Here is an 18,788-nt window from a genome sequence, read left to right as displayed (position 1 = left end):
ATGCAGTGTGTAATATAGCTGTTTGTTACAAACCTATGTAACACATTTGCATAATGCCAGTTTATGGTTTTCATTGGTTGCCTGTGAACAATGTCAACTTTGACCCTCAGACACTTTAGTTGTAGCTGAGCCTGGAAGAGTTTGGTTCGTGTTGTTCATGTCAAGAAGACGCTGTTTTCAGCTCAGAGAATCCACTTTGATGCACTTCAAAAGGACGAGGACTCACGCTGGAATTTATATGGAAAAACAGAGGCCATCGTTACTGTTAATATTACTGTGTATCAAGCGCTGTGTAAGCCTCCGAAGTTGAAATTCAGATATGGTAATGGACATTTTGGTTCCAACACACGCTGAAAGCGGTAGACCAATCACAACAGGCATGGACCATCTGACCAATCAGAGCAGAGTAGACCAATCACAACACACTGGGCCATCTGACCAATCAGAGCAGAGTAGACCAATCACAACACACTGGGCCATCCGACCAATCAGAGCAGAGTAGACCAATCACAACACACTGGGCCATCTGACCAATCAGAGCAGAGTAGACTTTTGGAAAGGAGGGATTTAAAGAGACTGAATCTTCGAACAAACCGTTTTCAGACTCTCTGAGAAATTAGGGGATACTGCTGTGTATATTATTAGAAGATTAACCAGTGTTGTTATTGTTAGCTAAAACTAAACCTATTAAAAATAGTTTGATACCTGAAATAAAGCTGAAATAAAACAAAATATTAATATTAAATCAAAAACGTAAAATAAAATTAAAGAATTAGAAATGTTGCTTTGGCAAAATAAGTAATAAAATAAAAAATAATAAATTAAAGCTAAATAGAAGCATTAAAAATAGAAAACACCATAATAGTATTTAAATGATGGCTAAAATAACCCTGCTTCAAACATCATGTCACATGGACCACTTTTATTTCCCTTAGGAAGCTTGAAAGCTTCAAATCTCATTCACTAATACTGCATGGAAAAGATCAATTCCTTCAGAATTTGTCTCACTAAAGAAAGAAAGTCGTACAGGTTTGAAATGACATGCTGGTGAGTAAATGACAGAAATTAATTTCCCTTTAACTTTTTCTACTAGGATTTCCTAGTAATAGCATCATCTAGTTCAGAGTAAAATTAGCAAGAACATTCGTTACTTTTGATCCGGTTTGTCATTTTTGCACAGTTTTCTATCCTTCTTGTTTAAATCCATTTTCCTCTCAGCCCTGCCTTCTATTTCTGTGGTCTTCCTCTCTGGTTGGAGGGGGTTTGGAGACACGCTGTCACAATCCATTTATCACATTAAATATCAGCCCTCTAGCCCTCTCTTGTTCTCTCGCTCCCTCTCTCTCGTCTCTCATCCCTCCAGCATTCCTCTGTAGGTCCCCATCTCTCTCAGTTTCTTAACAACTGGCATATGCCCACTCATCCCCCCCATGACCCTATCCCTCACTCTTTCTCTCCATGTCTGTTTGCTCTCCTTCCCGTGCAACATCCGTGATCACTTTGGGTGAAATTGAATGAAGTCAACAAGGGGAAACAATGCTCTATAATGACCATTAAAAACATCATATTCGGTAGGATAATGCAGTTAATATGTTGCTCTGACATACCAAACTCCTTTTTTTCTGATAGCCATTTAATATCACATAAATCTCATACTTACAGGGATAGTTCAACAAAAACTGAAAATTTCATCATCTTTTGCTTGCCCTCATGCCATTCCAAACCTTTACGACTTTCTTTTTTTTCTGTACAGTGTTGTTATTGTTAACTAAAACAAAACTATTAAACTAAAACTATATAAAAAATAATGCTGACAAAACGATTAATCACATCTAACATAAAAGTTTGTATATATGAAACTGAAGCTATTAAAATAAAAGCTAATTCAAAATATTAATAAATGCTATAATAGTGTATAAATAGTACTAAAATATCACCGTTCTGGACACAAATTATGATATTTTAAAGAATATTTCTACTGTTCCAGTCCATTTAATGAAGGTCAATGGGGTCCAAAACGATAATGCTCCCACTTTCACGTTCACAATATCACAAGGGTGAGTAAATAACGACATCTTCACTCACAAAAGTGACTAGATTTACGATTTACAATAGATCATAAATCAAGAAAGAGTGACTCGAGCCATCTCAAGGGTCCAGAATATTAGGGGTGGACTCTTATGACTTGAGCCAGTAAAGCAACCACCTAGCAAAAAATTAAGCAACTGCATAATCACTCTGTGGTAACTAACCACCCACAACATTTTAGCATTGTTGTTCCATCACATGTCCTACGGAAAATATAATTTCAAGTTACTATAGTTGTTGTTATTATACAACGGGGCAGTATTTGGCCTTCGCTAAAATCCATATCCATTAACATTATTACATCACAGGGAGGTCATGCAACCCAATGTGACAATGCACTTTACTGTCGTGTAAAGCAGCAGTGTATTATGACTCCTTTCTATAGAAGATTATTCCGCTGAAATTGTCCTCCTCCATGCACCTAAAATGTTTTGTGCACATATAAATGTACGTTCATCTAATACATGCATAAAATGGGAGACCAGTGTACAGTATGCAAAAAGTAGCATTCATCAAACAGCACATGAACAGTATGCGGACTCAATATCCGCTGGGACACTTGCTATCCCATGAGGCCACTGGAGCCTATAGGAGCTGTCAGATCCAAAACGAGAACTGATTCAGGAGGCTTTTTTCAAGTGATATTCCTCATGGTTAATTTGTACTTGTTTAATGTCACTCAAACTGTCTATCATTCTGATTTTCTAGACTATTTTAGGTCGTAAAGTGCGCAGGATAGGCTATATACAAATTTAGCGCATGGCATGTATTTATGATCCTTAGCTGGGCAGCGTGTGCCTGAGCCTCCCCAGCTCTACAGCGCCCCACAGTTTTCCAATGACAATCTGTGGTGAAAAATGGAACTGCAGCGCGCTCTAACTGAGGGTCATAGACTTTATTCACAGCAGCGGCATCTATGATCTTTAACGGGAATGAAAGCGAGGCGGTGAGGGATAGACATACATCTCTTCAGTGGGTTGAACTGTTTGTTATTTAATGTGTTTTTGGATTGTTCTGACGAAACAGTAGTATATTTCCAAGGAATTTCAGTGGACAAAAAAATCCAAACAAAACAAAATTATAAGTGATCTAGGAGCTTTATACAGCGGGTGCCATTGAAAACACGGTAAATTTATCCCTCACAGACTCCCTTTCATACCTGTCATGGCGCTGCTCTGAATAAGGTCTATTTGGGCAGATTATTTCAGACTGCCCGCTTATTTTCACGTTTCCTAAACCTCGCTCCAGACCAAATCGATGTCAATCCGATTCAGCTATGTGTATATTAGTCTGCATCAGGTCAGTAACTAGTTGGCTCGTAATATTCTAAATTAAAACAACATTTGGAGGCAATAATTACTACATTAAAGCAATTCTAAGATAGAGTTCTGTGTGAGTGTGTACTAGAGTCTGTCAATCAACATTATTAGAGCGCCACCCTCAGGCTGAATAACGCAACCTCTGCCAAAAATGTGTCTGAATGTTCAGCGATTAGAATATAAAGCTTACAAAATGTTTCTCATAAACAGAATCTGGCCTACTTAAAGGGATAGTTCACACAAAAATGAAAATTCTGTCATTAATTATTCACCCTCACGTCGTTCCAAACCCATAAGACTTTCGTTCATTTTCGAAACATAATTGAAGATCTTTTTTAATGGAGTCTGAGAGATTTCTGTTCCTCCATTGACAGCTACGCAACTACCGCTTTGACGCTTCAAAAAGTTCATAAAGCGATCCTAAAATGAATCCATATGAATTGAGCGGTTTAGTCCACAATTTCTGAAGAGACACGATTGATTTATATGATGAACAGATTGAATTTAGCCTTTTTATTCACATAAAAAAACACAGACATTTTTCAAAATATCTTTTGTATTCCGCAGAAGAAAGTGAGGGTGAGTAAATGATGACAGATTTTTAATTTTGGGGCAAACTATTACTTTACAGTTTAATAAAATCTATTTGAATCTGAATTTCTATTTCTCAACAATGATTCAATACATTGTGTAAAGTAATGTGAAATCTTCTGATTATGACATTTTTGTTTGTCTCTGTAAATAAAAGGAGACTGATCAAAATTGCCACACTTTTTATTTTTACCAAAGAATATTTCTCAGAATGGCCTCTTTATTATTGTCCAAGGAAAAAAGTTTCAGCTTGACCTTTTGTGAAAACATACCCATAGTGGAGATGTTACAACTTTTGCATTACAACTTTTGACCTATAACCCTTGTGACAACTTCCCATGTGACAATTAGCCCCGCTCTCTCCTATAAGGTCCCACTACATGCTTGTTATTTATGAATTAACCAGAAAAAAGAAAGGGTGACAGAGGAGAAAGAGGAAAAGGGGAAGAGAGAAAGACACAGGGGGGATGAGGACAGAAAAACAAACACACAGAGAGAGAGAGAGAGAGAGAGAGAGAGAGAGAGAGAGAGAGAGAGAGAGAGAGAGAGAGAGACATGGCTGGATTGGGAGTAAAAGACATCTAATGAGAGAGGACCTGAGAGAGAGCGAGAGAGGGCTTGTATAGTTTTCATTATGTGGGTTATGCTGCAGCGACAAATTTAGAGTGTCCTGATTTTCTTGAGTCACTGATCCCTGGGTACCAGCAGTAGTCCATGCCACACTGCCAACATCCTGACCGCACAAAGACGTGGTCACACTCACACACTCACTCCGACCACACTTACACACCACACTCGTGTCAGGAACCACTTGACCGACCTGAGAGAACAGCCTCTCATCAAGGGATCACCGAATCACAAACCCAGCACACCAGAAAATTCACTTCTGTCAACAAACATAAATCATAAAGATTATCAGTTTTCACTCCAAGATAACCGGATCCAATGAAACGCCTTCAGATGCGTGCGCGTTATAGTATGAAAATATTCAAATGCGCAACAAAGACTGAGATGATGTCATTTAAATATAACCCCCTTCATGAACAGAGATAAAAATGGATAAGCCCTGCCCCCTTTCCCATTAACCAGAGAGAACTCTGCAGATGACATATTGAAAGATTTTATTGATTAGTATTGTCTTGTTTTCCAATACCTAAACCTAAATCAAGATACGGTACCTTAAGAAGCAAAGTGAATGAAATATCATACATAACTATGTTTTCAGTGGTGTACCTTACATAATGAACTGTTACGTTTTTATTACCTTAAAATGAGCCATTTCTACATACTGTACACCGCGGGTCCCCTTACATTGGGCCATTTTGCGCCACCATTTTTATACAGTAGCCCTAAACGGATAAACGCGTTTCGTCACTATTTTGTTCTTCGTGCAAATAATCTAGCTAAAGTCAGCGAATAAAACACGGACACAATGATGAACAAGTAACAATAATATTTGCAAACATATCGTTTTACTGAATAATTAAGTAAACCTAATTTTTTTAATTTATCTTTGTAAAGAAACCTCATTGTTTAACTGGCAACTCTCTGCTGTCTCAGACGACGACATCTTTTCCTGTCGGCCACCGTAACTTCTGTTGTTTGCAATTCGCAACCTCACCACTAGATACCGCTAAAAACTACACAGTACACCTTAGTTTTAAGCTTAAACTCACTTAATGTTTTTTTTAATATATCACTATATATATATAGATGGATGGATGGATGGATGGATAGATAGATAGATTTATTGCTTGTATCTTGATTAAAGAATATTTAGATATTTGTACTGGAAAACAAGACAAAAACACTAAAATAGTTTTTTGCAGGTTTATTTATTATATTGTACAGACAAAAGTAAGTAAAAAAAAACATAGTTTTAATTTGCACTTATTACGCAAAAACAAATAAATTTTGGAGCATCTGATCTGGAAACAGCATCTTCAGTGTCCCATCACATTTTATTGGTTCATCCCGCATTTCATTCTTTTTGTACCAGTCAAACAATTACGTAATGTTTTTTGAGATTACGTATGAGAATCGAAGACAAAAAAAGACTGTCCCCATTACCTTCCTCGGCACTCTTTAATCAAAACGGACCCTTCGAGGTAAAAATCCTAGATACTACCAGCAAAATCAGCACTGAAAAAAAAAAAAAAAAAGCCGAGCTGTTCTCCTCCGTGCGCATGCAGCGCAACGGACCAGACACTTCTGTGACTTCATGCGCGAGCCACTCTCAGACAACAAAGGAGTGTGTCTGGACCAGGAATACGTCACCTGCTGCGGTCAAGGTGCCTGTGCTGGAGCAACGGGGGAAAACAGCGACTCCGAGTGCATTTGACACCTCGACACAGAACAGACAGCCACTTCTAATGCTTTCCATGCTCGAATCATTTTATTGTCCATTTCTGATTTCATACATCGTTAAACCGCTGTGTGTGGCTGCCATTGATAAATTAGCATCATATTATTTATTAGTGTACATAAAGCTGTCGTAATCCTTACGTCTGTCCATTTTTTAATGCATCCTCTGTCGTAACCCCTCTCTCAATGCCTTTTTTCATCCCCTGCTACTCCAACCAATCGGGCACTTTCACTGGCTCATAGTGTAGCGTCACCATAGCAACAGCTGACGTATGCAAAAAAACTACCCCAAAAAGTTTTTTCCTCGTTTGCAGGAATGTGCATGTGTGAGTATGCATGCATGTTTGTGGTTCGCTTATGTGTGTGTATACCTCCTGGTGCTTTTTTAACATTTAAACAGTTAAAAATGTCCTGTTAAACAATTCCTTGAGATGCACTGATGTATGCATTTTTGATGAATTTAAAACCATCTGCATATCAGCTATAGCATGAAAAAGGCTAATACTGATTATTTTGATTAATTAACTGCGTTAAGGCACTGAATTGCATAATGTATGTTGCATAATCCAACGTTTTTACGTCATAATCCAACAATTGACGAAACTGTCACTGTCCCGATCGGGCCAGTGCTGCATCTTCACAAAAGTTTATCCTTTGCACGTGCTTTTAAGCCTTGCCAATTTAAATATTCAAGCGCAAGAAGATGTGAAAAAGAACTCAATTTGGTACCCACTGTGAGATTAGTTTCACATCCGAAACGTTCGGCGGGAAAGCTACGTTTTAGACAGCGCCACGAGATCTCGCGAGATTAAAATGTGACGAGATTTCTCGTTGAGGTGAAAAGCTGTCTCGTGATATCGCCATGACGAAGCGTGAGGATGAAATTAGCATAGAATTGCTTTTTTTATAGAGATAATTTATAGAGATTTTTTATTTAATTCAGTTGGATAAGGGTCGCTTCAATTGTAGGCTATTCTAAACATCTGCTCTGCTCAGCACGAGCTACAGAAGGAATCCCAGGTCACTGATCGCGTGACGAGAGTTAGGCGAGATGAATGACAAGACCATGGCGGAGGATTTGTTGCACAACAGAGTCTTATTTTGTAAAATGCGCGCTCAGCACCGCCACTCCCTGTTCACAGAGTACGTGCGATCGCAAATGTGTTGGAAGTTTAATAGGGATTATATTTATCTTATACAACAGTGTTATGTTACATTTGATTTCAATTTCTGTGGCTGAAAACTACTGTTAGAGCCACGTGAAAAGCACTGTTTATTTCATATGCATCTTTGTTCTGTTCATGCATTTATGTTGGCCGGTTACATTTTAAATGGATCCAATCAGTGTTAAGTGTAGATGATTTGATGATGCAGCAATAAACTAGCTAGTATACATGCGTTTTTGAACTTTGCTAATTTAAAACATGATCAAAACAAATCTTTAATTTTTTATATTTTATAAATCTTTTATTTTTTTCATATTTTTAACGACAAAAGTTACATCTGTATCAGTATCGGCCAAAATTCCTATCGGTGCATCCCTAACAATTACCCAATGTTTTTGAGATTACAAATGAGACAAATGTGTATGCGTGTAGGCCTACATGTGGTTTGCTTTTTTAAACAATTAATATTCCTTTCCTAATGTTCATTGGTCGAGAATAACCTAAATCACTCAGGCACCCTGTTTGTACAGTTACTAGCTAACAGTGTATATATAGTGTCCCTCTCCGTCGTCAACATTTCCTCCTGTCGTCTCTTATTTGTCCGCAGCCTCATCCGACGCTTTCCCTTCATCATCTTCCCGCTTTGCTTCTCTAGATTCGCCCTTGCCATTCCTGACAGTGAGGAGAAACACCTCTTTCCCTGTGTCACTCTCTCATTCTCATCTTCCTCTTCACACCTCTCTCTCTCTCTCCTCATCCTTTTCTCCCCCTCCATCCCTCGTTCCTCTCCTTCTCGTTCTTTGTCCCTCGATCCGTGCAGCCCAGAGTTGCTATAGAAACCGATCTATTTGAAATAAAAGGGAAGGAAAATTATTTCTCGCTGGTTTCTACTCTTCCCCCCCCCAACCCTTTTCACTCCTTTCCCGGCCACAGCTTCTCATTTTCTGCAGGATTTATCGAGCTAGATTTTAACATTATTTATTTGCGTGAATCGCATTCAGGGGTATTGTTGCCATGGCTACTGTGGGAACATTGACATAATATTATATACAGTGACCATGGCAACCTCAAGGGTCATCAGCAGAGTGCTATGCTAATGCTTGGAAGGACTGTCCACTTCCAATAGGCCGAGGCTTGAAGTATTACCTAATACCTCACAGACGTCCTTTCAGTGCACTAAATATTTGGCTTTCCAAACAAATATCAAGAGGCTGAGAATGCCAGATGTGGTTTGTGTGTGTGTGTGTGAATGCATATGAGGAAACACGCACAAACTGACATTAAGCTCGCTCTCAGAAGCTGTTTCATCATATGCCTTTTATTTTATGACTTTGACGTACTTTGATGCAAAAGAATGGAAAAGACTTGTCATTATAAAGCAAGCGCTGCACTCAACTGTGGGAATCTCCTTCAATGCCGATCTAAAGCTGAGCTATGCTGATGAGTAACTAGCCAAGAGTCATAATGTCTGATTGATGTTTACACGCTCTTAATGCATTCATCAATAGCTTCAAGTCAACATGAAAATGCCGTTCATGAACCATTTTACTGTACTTCAGTGTTATTCCGAAATAAAAAATAAAATGCATTTACGAGAAGGGTTGCAAAGTTCTGGGAAATTTCAATGTTGGAAACTTTCCATGGAAATTAATGAGAATATATGGGAATTAATGGGAATAAAATGAACATGTGTAAAATTGCATGTTAGCATATAACAGGGAACTTAAATGTATAAAATTAAAAACATCTTGCAGCATTATCTTGGATAAAACAACCAGATTTAATGCAAATTCAGCTGAATTTCTACACTGCACATTCCTCAATCACATGCACACAGCAAACTACTTCCTTTTGGGATCATATGGAATATGTTTATTTTATTCAACATTCATGCTTTTTTGTTGTTAAATGAAAGAATTGACATTTAAATTGAATTGAAGTAAAAAATGACCCGATTATAAATTATAAATATAAATTACCCCATTAATTCCCGTTAAGTTTCCAACTTGGAATATTTCCCAAATTCCCAAGCTTAACTTCCCATGGAAAGTTCTGGAATTTCTGGAAATTTACAAGACTTTTTTTTTATATATTCAACTAAAAATTAAGGCAGGACTTTATTTTATCTATTGGCAATAGAGCGTTACATTGGACTTGGCTACAAGTATTTTTCCCCCCAAAATTAAAAATGTTAGAGTTATAAGCCATGGACCAAACCAACCAACTCTTAAGGGCCGTACACACCGGGACGAATATCGGCGCGCGTTATTCGTCAGCGTTTTTTGTGTTCACACCCAAGCGATTTTCGCTGACGATGAGCCGAGTGAACATGCAAATTCATTCCCTGACATTAGATGGCGCTTAATGTAAAACAGAAATACAATACCACTCCATAACAGTATATACTCTGCAATACCACTCCATAACAGTTCTCTTTTATCAAGATTTTTGTAGTCGCTGTCACGTTTGTCATATAGTTCTTTATGTTCCAACACCAACGAGACCAGCAGCTCTACATTCATCTTGCCTTGCATCTTCCTCGTCTTATTTCTTCCAGGCAGTGTAGACGCTACTTGGCGTATATCTTCTTCGCCGTAACATGTGCGCTCGGCAAGACCGTTTTGTGTTTGAGCGCCCCCAAGTTGTGTTTTACTGTAACTTCAGAAGCTCCAGACACGTGAGCAAAAGCGCCAATCTCATTGGTCAGATAGTTTTTGACGCGGCGCGTCAAACCAAAAAAACGAACCCGAGGCGTTTTTTAAAAAATGACGCTTTTACGCGTGGCGTTTTTCACGTCGGTGTGCACACTCACATTGGCGCCCTTTGTTTAGTCACGAGGCGTTAAACGTCGGCGAATATCGTGCGCGAAATTCGTCCCGGTGTGAACAGGCCTTGAGGGTGAATCACAACATTACAAATTTTGATTCAAAGCAAAATAGCACTTGAAAATAGGACCAAACGACAAACTTTACACCCTGAAGTAATTCGTAAAGATCTTTCGGCACATTACTCCGACCCGCAGATACCCACACTTGACCGTTGCTCTCTATTGATTGGATCGAAAGTCCCCCTGTAGTCAATCATTTTATCCCTTAAAACTCATCTTTGATCACCAAAATGACATATTTAAAAGTTTTTTCCTTCAAAAAATGTTTTGTCCTGCCTTAAAATAGCTTGAACGTAATTCTACACCCTTGCCTCATTTAGTACACGCGGTTCTATAAATATGCAAATTAGCCCCACCTCCACTCACACCAGCTATTCGTTGATGATGATCACACGTTGACCCGATTGGTTACAAGGTAGTTTGTGACGTCAGAAACACCAGAGATTTCAAACCGTGTTTTTGAGACTGTCTTTGGTTCACTGCAGTTTCAAGAACAGAAATACTCAGCAATGGTGTTGACTTGTGAATTTGCACATGGTTTGTCTTTAAGGACATTAAAAACACCACATAGACATATAAACAACATTAAAAGCCTGATTTTCACCACAGGGGGACTTTTATAGCATTTAATAATCTAGATTAATGCTAATTTATACATTTACACTACCGCAAACATATGTAACATTTTAAAGTTCAATAGGCCTATTAATGTATTATGAAAAAACATGAGGTAACAATGAACAACAGTAAATGTATAACATTAGCCTTGTATAAAATGTATAAAAAATACGTAAAAGTATTGCTCATTGTTGCATTTATTGAACATTATTGAAAAAGTGTAAACTTGCTCCTCAATAAGCCCAGCAACATATGTTAGTAAAGTCAAAGGGTCCATTTTGGTTTCCCATTGACTTCACAATGCATCTTTGTATTGAGTCAGCACCGGAACAGCTAGCATTTTAACAGCTCTACATTTTGGTCCACAACCTCACTGGGTGACCGGTAATAATGCTTTTTGATGCAGAACGCCTCGCTGTCTCCCCAACTGTGAATGGCTTTTATTGCGAGTCGGCTGATTGGCCGAACACGTCGATCAGCCCTCCCTGATTTGAAAACTTCAGAGAACGAGAAATGACATCACCATCATCATCAGCCACATTCCATTGCAGTGGGGGAGGGGATGTCTGAAAAACTCCCCCCACACACACACACACACAACAGAGGAGAATCTCATCAGGGTCTAGAGTACAGAGTGGCCTCTTCATCATGCGCTCTCTTTTAATTCATGTGCTTCTCCATCTCTCTCTCTCTCTCTCCCTCTCTTTTTTTTTTTTTCATCTGTCCCTGTTTCCCTCTCCTATTTCGTGACCCCTCCCCCTCTCCTCTGACTACAGGAATGCAAGAAACACATCTGGAACTTATTAGAAAGAGGGAAGGGGGAAAACGAACTGGGGGATGGAAAGAGGGAGAAGGGAAAAATGAGAAGACTGAGGGAGTGAGGAACGACAAAAGAATGAAAAGCAGAGCGAGGGCCAGAACAAGGGGCCACTCGACAAAACCATTTCTGGAAAGAAAGAAAGAAAGAAAAAGAAAGAAAGAGATGTGCAATGCAGGAGCTCAGGCACATTTTAAAGGGATAGTTCAGACATTCGGACATTAATTACAACATGTCGCTGCAAACGCGCATGACTTTATTTTGTGAAAGTCAGAAGGTGATATTTTGAAGAATGTTAGGGTTGGCTTTTGTCCATACAGACAGGGAACCGGAGCTTTCAAACTTTAACAAGAAAGCAAAAACACTGTAAAAGCATCATAAAAGTAGTCTATATGGCTCATGCACTCCGACTGACATCTAACTTTTTAAATGCATGAGTTGAACTCGAGATCTGAATCATTCCAATTTGTTAACATTCAGCCGAGTTTTGTGAACCGGATCAACTGATTAATTGAAAAGAACTGACTAGATAAAGACTTCTCTCACACAAGTCGTATGGACAACTTTTATGATATTTCATGGTGGTTTTTGAAGCTTGAATGCTCCAGTTGCGATTCTTTGTGGTTGTACGTGGAAAAAATGTCTGGTGCATTCTTCAAAATTTCCCTTTAGCGTTCTACAGAAGAAAGATTATGACGTGAGAGTACATGATGGAGGAATTTTCATATTTGGTTAAGCTATTCTTTTAAACATGACAAAGTAACGGCTAACGCTGACAAAAAAACACACACAATGTGGATGAATGGAAGGCTGTTCATCTGAAGGGAAACATGGCATGTTCAAAATCGTTTCAATGAGATGGGATGTGGGAGCCCCTAAAAGAGGCGAGGGGGGTTCAAAGATCCTCGTCTAAGCCGGGCCTTTGAACTTTTCCCCCCTCACATTCATTGGAAAAGAGAGAGAGGGTGTGAGCAGCCTCTTCTATGAGAGCAGTCGAGCATGAGTAATAATGCCTTTCTCTCCCTCTGGCCTAAAGCACACCCCCCTCTGGTCCCCCCGTCACCCATCCACAACAAAAAGAAAACTCAAATCTTTGTCAATTCAGTGCCTCAACTTCACCCACCTGTCCCCAGGGCCATCTTCTCGTACAGACTCACCTCCCAGACTAAAACTACGTATTTTCTAAATCCACTAGTCCACTGGGTCGCCTGAATGATTAATTGACTAATCGGTCTTAATGCCGTGATGAAACAGAAGTAGGGACAGATCTGTTCCTCTGCAACGTGATGCATGTTCAAGTAAAACAGATTATCGAGGGGAAAAAAAAGTAGGTGCAGGGTTTAAGCGGACTAAATGATTGGACAAGCCCGGCATTCGTCACCAGAGAGAAGTCTGTCGTCATCCTGATTGAAAAATACAAGGTCAAAACTAATTTTAGAAAATGAAACGTGCATGGATGAATCATTCACAATAAGATCAATAACTTGCATTTAGAAAATATATAGGGTGAAATTGAATTGCACGTTGACTTAATGGACGCCATACATTATTAGGTTGGTTTCAGGTTTACGTGACGCATTTCTAAGGGGGTGTCCACTGTCCACACAGGAGCTTTAAAAACAACTAATGGAGAACAACCGAATGGAACGCAAGGCTCTTGATGCCCATTTTTAAGGCAAGACGCCCCAGGTGAACATTGTAAAAAATAATCATTATCTAATAGATGTCACCATAGGTCCCCAGTTGATTGATTACATCATGATTTGCAAAAAAAAAAATTGTATTACAAGTTTTCTGAAATGTTACATTTAAATATGCAAATGAGGCATTATCTAAATAAATATTCACTAATTTGCATACATTTCTAGAACAAAAATCTGAACATTGGATTAAGCCATTTCATTTTTTTTGACATATTAGAGTCAGAGGGGATTTGGATATCTTTTTATCACTCCATAAATCAGAAAAAAACTGTCAGCAGACAGAATTATTATTTTTTATTTATTTTTTTAGGAATAAAATGTTGTATAAAATCAGGAAAATTATGTAAAAACAAACCCCTCTGTAGAAACCTTCAGAATATAGTTAGTGCAGTGCTTGAGAAAAAAACTCATTTTGAGAAAATGGCCTTTAAAGATAAATTATGTACTGTAATTGAAATCTACAGACGCAAATAGATAAAGTGCTATAAAAGATTTAAAACGTAAGTGTATTTTGGATGTTTTCTTTCAACTAGTCAGAAAAAAACAAAATGCACAAAATCTTAAAATTGACAGATGCGTGAAAAAACCGGTAGTGCCTGTAGTGTCTCGCCTTAAAGGTTCAAAGGTAAAAAGTACATTATTTATTTTCAAAACCATAAAAAGAAAATGCATTGCTCATGCCAGGATTCTCAAAATGGCCAAACACAGTGATTTCCATTATTACATTAAATGCACCAGAAATAAATACACTTCTATAACAAACAGGTAAAGACCACAAACCAATTCCTCAATCTGATCTTTTCTTTAAATTCATCCAAAAATGGAAATTCTGTCATAATTTACTCACCCTCATGTTGTTCAAAACCTAAAAGAGGATAGTTTGAAGAATGCTGATAACCAATATGAATTCCACTGAACGGACAAAAAAAAGTTATAATCAAATCTCAAAATATCTTCTTGTATGTTCCGGAGAAGGCATGAGGCTGAAAGTTATTTGCCGATACTCTTCCCCTCTGCAGAAGAAATTTGTGTTCAGAAACAAAAAAGGTGAATCAATGCATCACAACACTGACACATTGACACCGAGTCATTGGTTGAATATGCAAGAACGAAACCAAAATTTCTAATCTCCAATTTAGGTTTCTTACACAAAACTATCATATGGCTCTAAAATGTGGAGAAGAGCACACAAGTCTCGCAAACTACATTTATGGTGTTTTTGGGGCTCGATAGATCCCGTTGCATGAAGATTCTTTACAAATCCTCCTTAAGTGTTCAATGGACAAAAACAGCACATGGGTTTGGAACAACATGGGGGACAGTAAATGAAACGCTTTGTGAGCTATCATTACACACAGAGCAGGTGTGTTCACCTTCAGTTCTAACCCTGCTCATACACACCTGCCTGTGATTTACACGTGAACCGGAACACAGTAATTATCTGGTTCAGGTGAGTTTGATTAGATGGAACTCAACTCAGCAGGAACACAGATATCCATGAACAGGAATTGAATATCTTCTTCTTCCTATTATTCCACAGCTCTACTGTATAAGGTAATGCGTGGAAGAAAATAATGTAGCTTTATTTATTTTTTCTTGACAAAAAACTCCTTAGATTTTGTTGTAAAGCGATGTATCAACATATATCTTAAAGTACCCCTATTATGCTATTTTAAAGGTTCCTAAATTTGTTTTGGAGGTCTCCTACAATAGGTTTACATGCATCCAAGTTCAAAAAACACTTTAATTTGCTCATAATATACGTAACATTTGTACATCACCTCATTTTATTTTTTACATAGAGTCTAAAAACAATTTGTTTGAATTCTGCTCTGATTGGTTAGATGGCCCAGTCTGTTGTGACTGGTCTACTCTGCTCTGATTAGTCAGACGGCCCAGTCTGTTGTGATTGGTCTACTCTGCTCTGATTGGTCAGATGGCCCAGTCTGTTGTGATTGGTCTACTCTGCTCTGATTGGTCAGACGGCCCAGTCTGTTGTGATTGGTCTACTCTGCTCTGATTGGTCAGACGGCCCAGGCTGTTGAGATTGGTCTACTCTGCTCTGATTGGTCAGATGTCCCAGTCTGTTGTGATTGGTCTACTCTGCTCTGATTGGTCAGACGCCAGTCTGTTGTGATTGGTCTACTCTGCTCTGATTGGTCAGATGTCCCAGTCTGTTGTGACTGGTCTACTCTGCTCTGATTGGTCAGACGGCCCAGTCTGTTGTGATTGGTCTACTCTGCTCTGATTGGTCAGACGGCCCAATCTGTTGTGATTGGTCTACTCTGCTCTGATTGATCAGATGGTCCAGTCTGTTGTGATGATTGGTCTACCGCTTACAGTGTGTGTGTCGGAAGCGAAACGCCCAATACCATATCTTAACTTCAGCTCCGGATCTTACACAGTGATACGAACAGTAACGATGGAGTCAGTTTTCCATATCAATCCGAGTCTTCATTTTGAAGTGCATCAAAGTGGATTCACAGCACTGGTAACTGCGTATTCTCGATATGAACAACACGAACCAAACTCTTCCAGTCTCAGCTACAACTAGCTGTGTTTGAGGGTGGGGAAAAGTAGACATTGTTCATGGGCATTATGCAATTTTTTTTTTCTTAGTTATGTAGGTTTGTAACCGGAAGTGAGACTGGAATTGCTAATGACTCGTTTCAGCAGTTCAGAATCGATTCTTTCTTTTAGGAGACAATAACTTTACTATAATTAAAATTTTGCAGACTTTTTACATTCACAAACAGCTATAATACACACTGCATGAAAGATAATATTCAAAAAAAGCATAACAGGGGGAATTTAACCATAAGAAATACCGATACAACAGGAAATCATGCTGACACTGCACTTGATCACCTTGTTGATATGATGCTGTGGTGCATTAGGATTCTTTAAAGACAAAGATTTGTAATAATCTAGAGAATGTTTTGTAGAAATCCTGCATAGTAAAAACACAATATCAAAGTATGATGTAGCTTAAAAAAGTTCTTTGTTTGTAAAAGGTTAAATTACAGGACATGCCACAGAGTGATTCATGCGACCGCTGAATGTTTTATTTGAGGTATTGCTTCTGAAAGGCTCCTGGCTGCTATGATGGAATGGGCCTGATGCTTAAACTCACATTACAACGTCTTTTCACTGTACAAATTATAGACCTCTTCATTATACACGAGTGCGCAATACGCACAAATATAACAAACACCAGACGTTTAAGAGTGCCTGACAAACCACAGGGAAAAACTCACTGCTAGAGTAACAAAAAATTAAATTATCCACATATTACCTGGACAGAATCTGCAACTTGGTCTAATTTCTAATGCATTACGAACATTGAGTGCACGGTTACAGTAAGTGCAGATGGAGTCGTTCTCACTTCAGTCTATTCAGCAGGTTACTATGCTTCACAATGTGTGCTTAATCTTGACCTATATTACTACACTGCGTACAGTATCATTGAACAGTTATTAGAAGGACAATGGCTGTATTGTTGTGAGGTCATCACTATTGTCTCTGCTAACCTTAGAAAAGTCATTACAGTTTGAACTATCCCTTTATTGCGTTGCTACCTGTAATGCCACATTGTACCTTTCATTCATTCTAGTGAGTCATTCTGCGTTCTTCTTCATTTTATAATGGGTTTAAACATTGTGTGATGCAGAACAAAGCCGTGTCTGTATCCCTGGAAGACAAATCTCCCCAGATCTTGTCGCATGCTGACGTTCAAAGCACCTGAACCTGTCTTCAAAAGGTATTTCTCGATGAATATGCATGTTTCTGCTTTGATTCTGGACCTTATGAGAATGGGTTACATCATTCGTTACCTTCCTGGGACAAAAACACGCCCCTCACCTATGATGGAGTGCTATGTACCTGCTCTCTCCCTCTCACACACACACATGCACAGTGTGTGACAATAGGGAGGGTGTCCGCATAGGCGCGATCACGGGAAAAGATGCTGTAATCTAACAGGTAGAGCTCTGTGCTGTCGCCTAGCAACTCGCTGGATACATTAATTCAGGCGCACCTGGATTTGCACAATGCAAAACATTAATTGGCCATGCGATATGCAGGGAAAATTCTGTGATGAAACGTGCTTGACTGTGAGTGTCAGACAAGATGCGCAGGTGCTGAATTACCTACAGGAGCCCGAGGAAAGAAAACGAAGTGGTGCGTTTCTTTATGCGGGAGTCTGTCAAAGAACCCCTGCGTGCGTGCGCGTGTGCGTGTGCATGTGCGCGCGTCCTCAAACCTCTCGTCTACTTTGTATTCTCATGACGAGAACATGTTTGACGGGAGCGACCGCCGTTCTTCAGTGTTCCGCACTGGCAGAGTTTTCAGTCATCACGTCATAGAGGGATCGAACGAACGACATCACCGTTAACTTTGCGCGTGGAACGCAAAGGTCACGTTGCACCTTGATGACCGGACGGACACGAACGCTATAAGATCCACAGTACATCTACATCTCCCCCCCGTTCTCCCATTTCTCTCTCATATACTCTCACACATACACAACTTTCAGCTCGCGGTTCATTAAGCCGAGTCTCTTACCTCTGTGGAAACTCAACGCCAAACTCAGAAGCAGCAGCAGTCCATGCATGGTTCAAATCTCCTCATGGGGAGCGTCAAAATCCCTCCAACGGTGGATTATAATCCTTCCATTCACGTGCTGGCTGTGTATTGCCCCTTTTGTCCCCCCTTCGATACTTTTTAACGCATTTCTGGTCGTTTTTCTTCAGCCGTTCCTTCTTTTGCCCTCCTCTCTTGCGTCCTCAACGACGCTCCGGTTTCTTATTAGTGGCACATTCCTTGTTCCTCTCTCTCTCTCTCTCTCTCTCTCTCTCTCTCTCTCTCTCGTGTCAGCAGCTGCTCCCTCCCTTTCTGTTTCTTTTCAGTGATGTCCAATTCATGAACGTTCTCTTGAACCGAATCTTTTCAGTGATTCTGATGAACCGGTTCGCTCACAAGTCGAACGGGGTCTGTCTCTGTCCTATCGGTTTTCGAGTCAAATAACTCGCTGACTCATGAATCAGAAACTTCCTTTTAGATTTCGGATCAAAGAATCATCATTCAAAGTTGAATTTGCTTTTTTCCATTTAACTTTTAGACCGTTATGGAGAAGAGGTTCTATGTTCTTTGTCCTATCCGGGTTAATAACTCACCGAATGACAGTCGTTTCTGTAGGTTAACCTTTTTTGCAAATAGCCTACTGGTGCCACAGAG

At 39.3% G+C, this 18,788-nt stretch overlaps 1 protein-coding gene across 2 annotated transcripts in view; it reads right to left on the bottom strand.

Annotated features, from left to right (window-relative positions):
* kirrel1a (kirre like nephrin family adhesion molecule 1a) overlaps positions 1–18,407 on the bottom strand; it is a 46,369-nt gene extending 27,962 nt beyond the window's left edge. For both annotated transcript variants that reach the window (XM_084108907.1, XM_084108908.1), the window contains exon 1: positions 18,117–18,407. In XM_084108907.1, the coding sequence (XP_083965033.1) occupies positions 18,117–18,165 (49 nt within the window). In that variant the 5' untranslated portion in view covers positions 18,166–18,407. The remainder of the gene's footprint in view (positions 1–18,116) is intronic.
* Between the last annotated feature and the right edge of the window lie 381 nt (positions 18,408–18,788).

This window comes from Abramis brama (assembly GCF_963993115.1).
Source record: "Abramis brama genome assembly, chromosome: 3".
NCBI classification, from domain to species: Eukaryota; Metazoa; Chordata; class Actinopteri; order Cypriniformes; family Leuciscidae; genus Abramis; species Abramis brama.
This window is presented reverse-complemented; position numbering and strand designations above follow the sequence as displayed.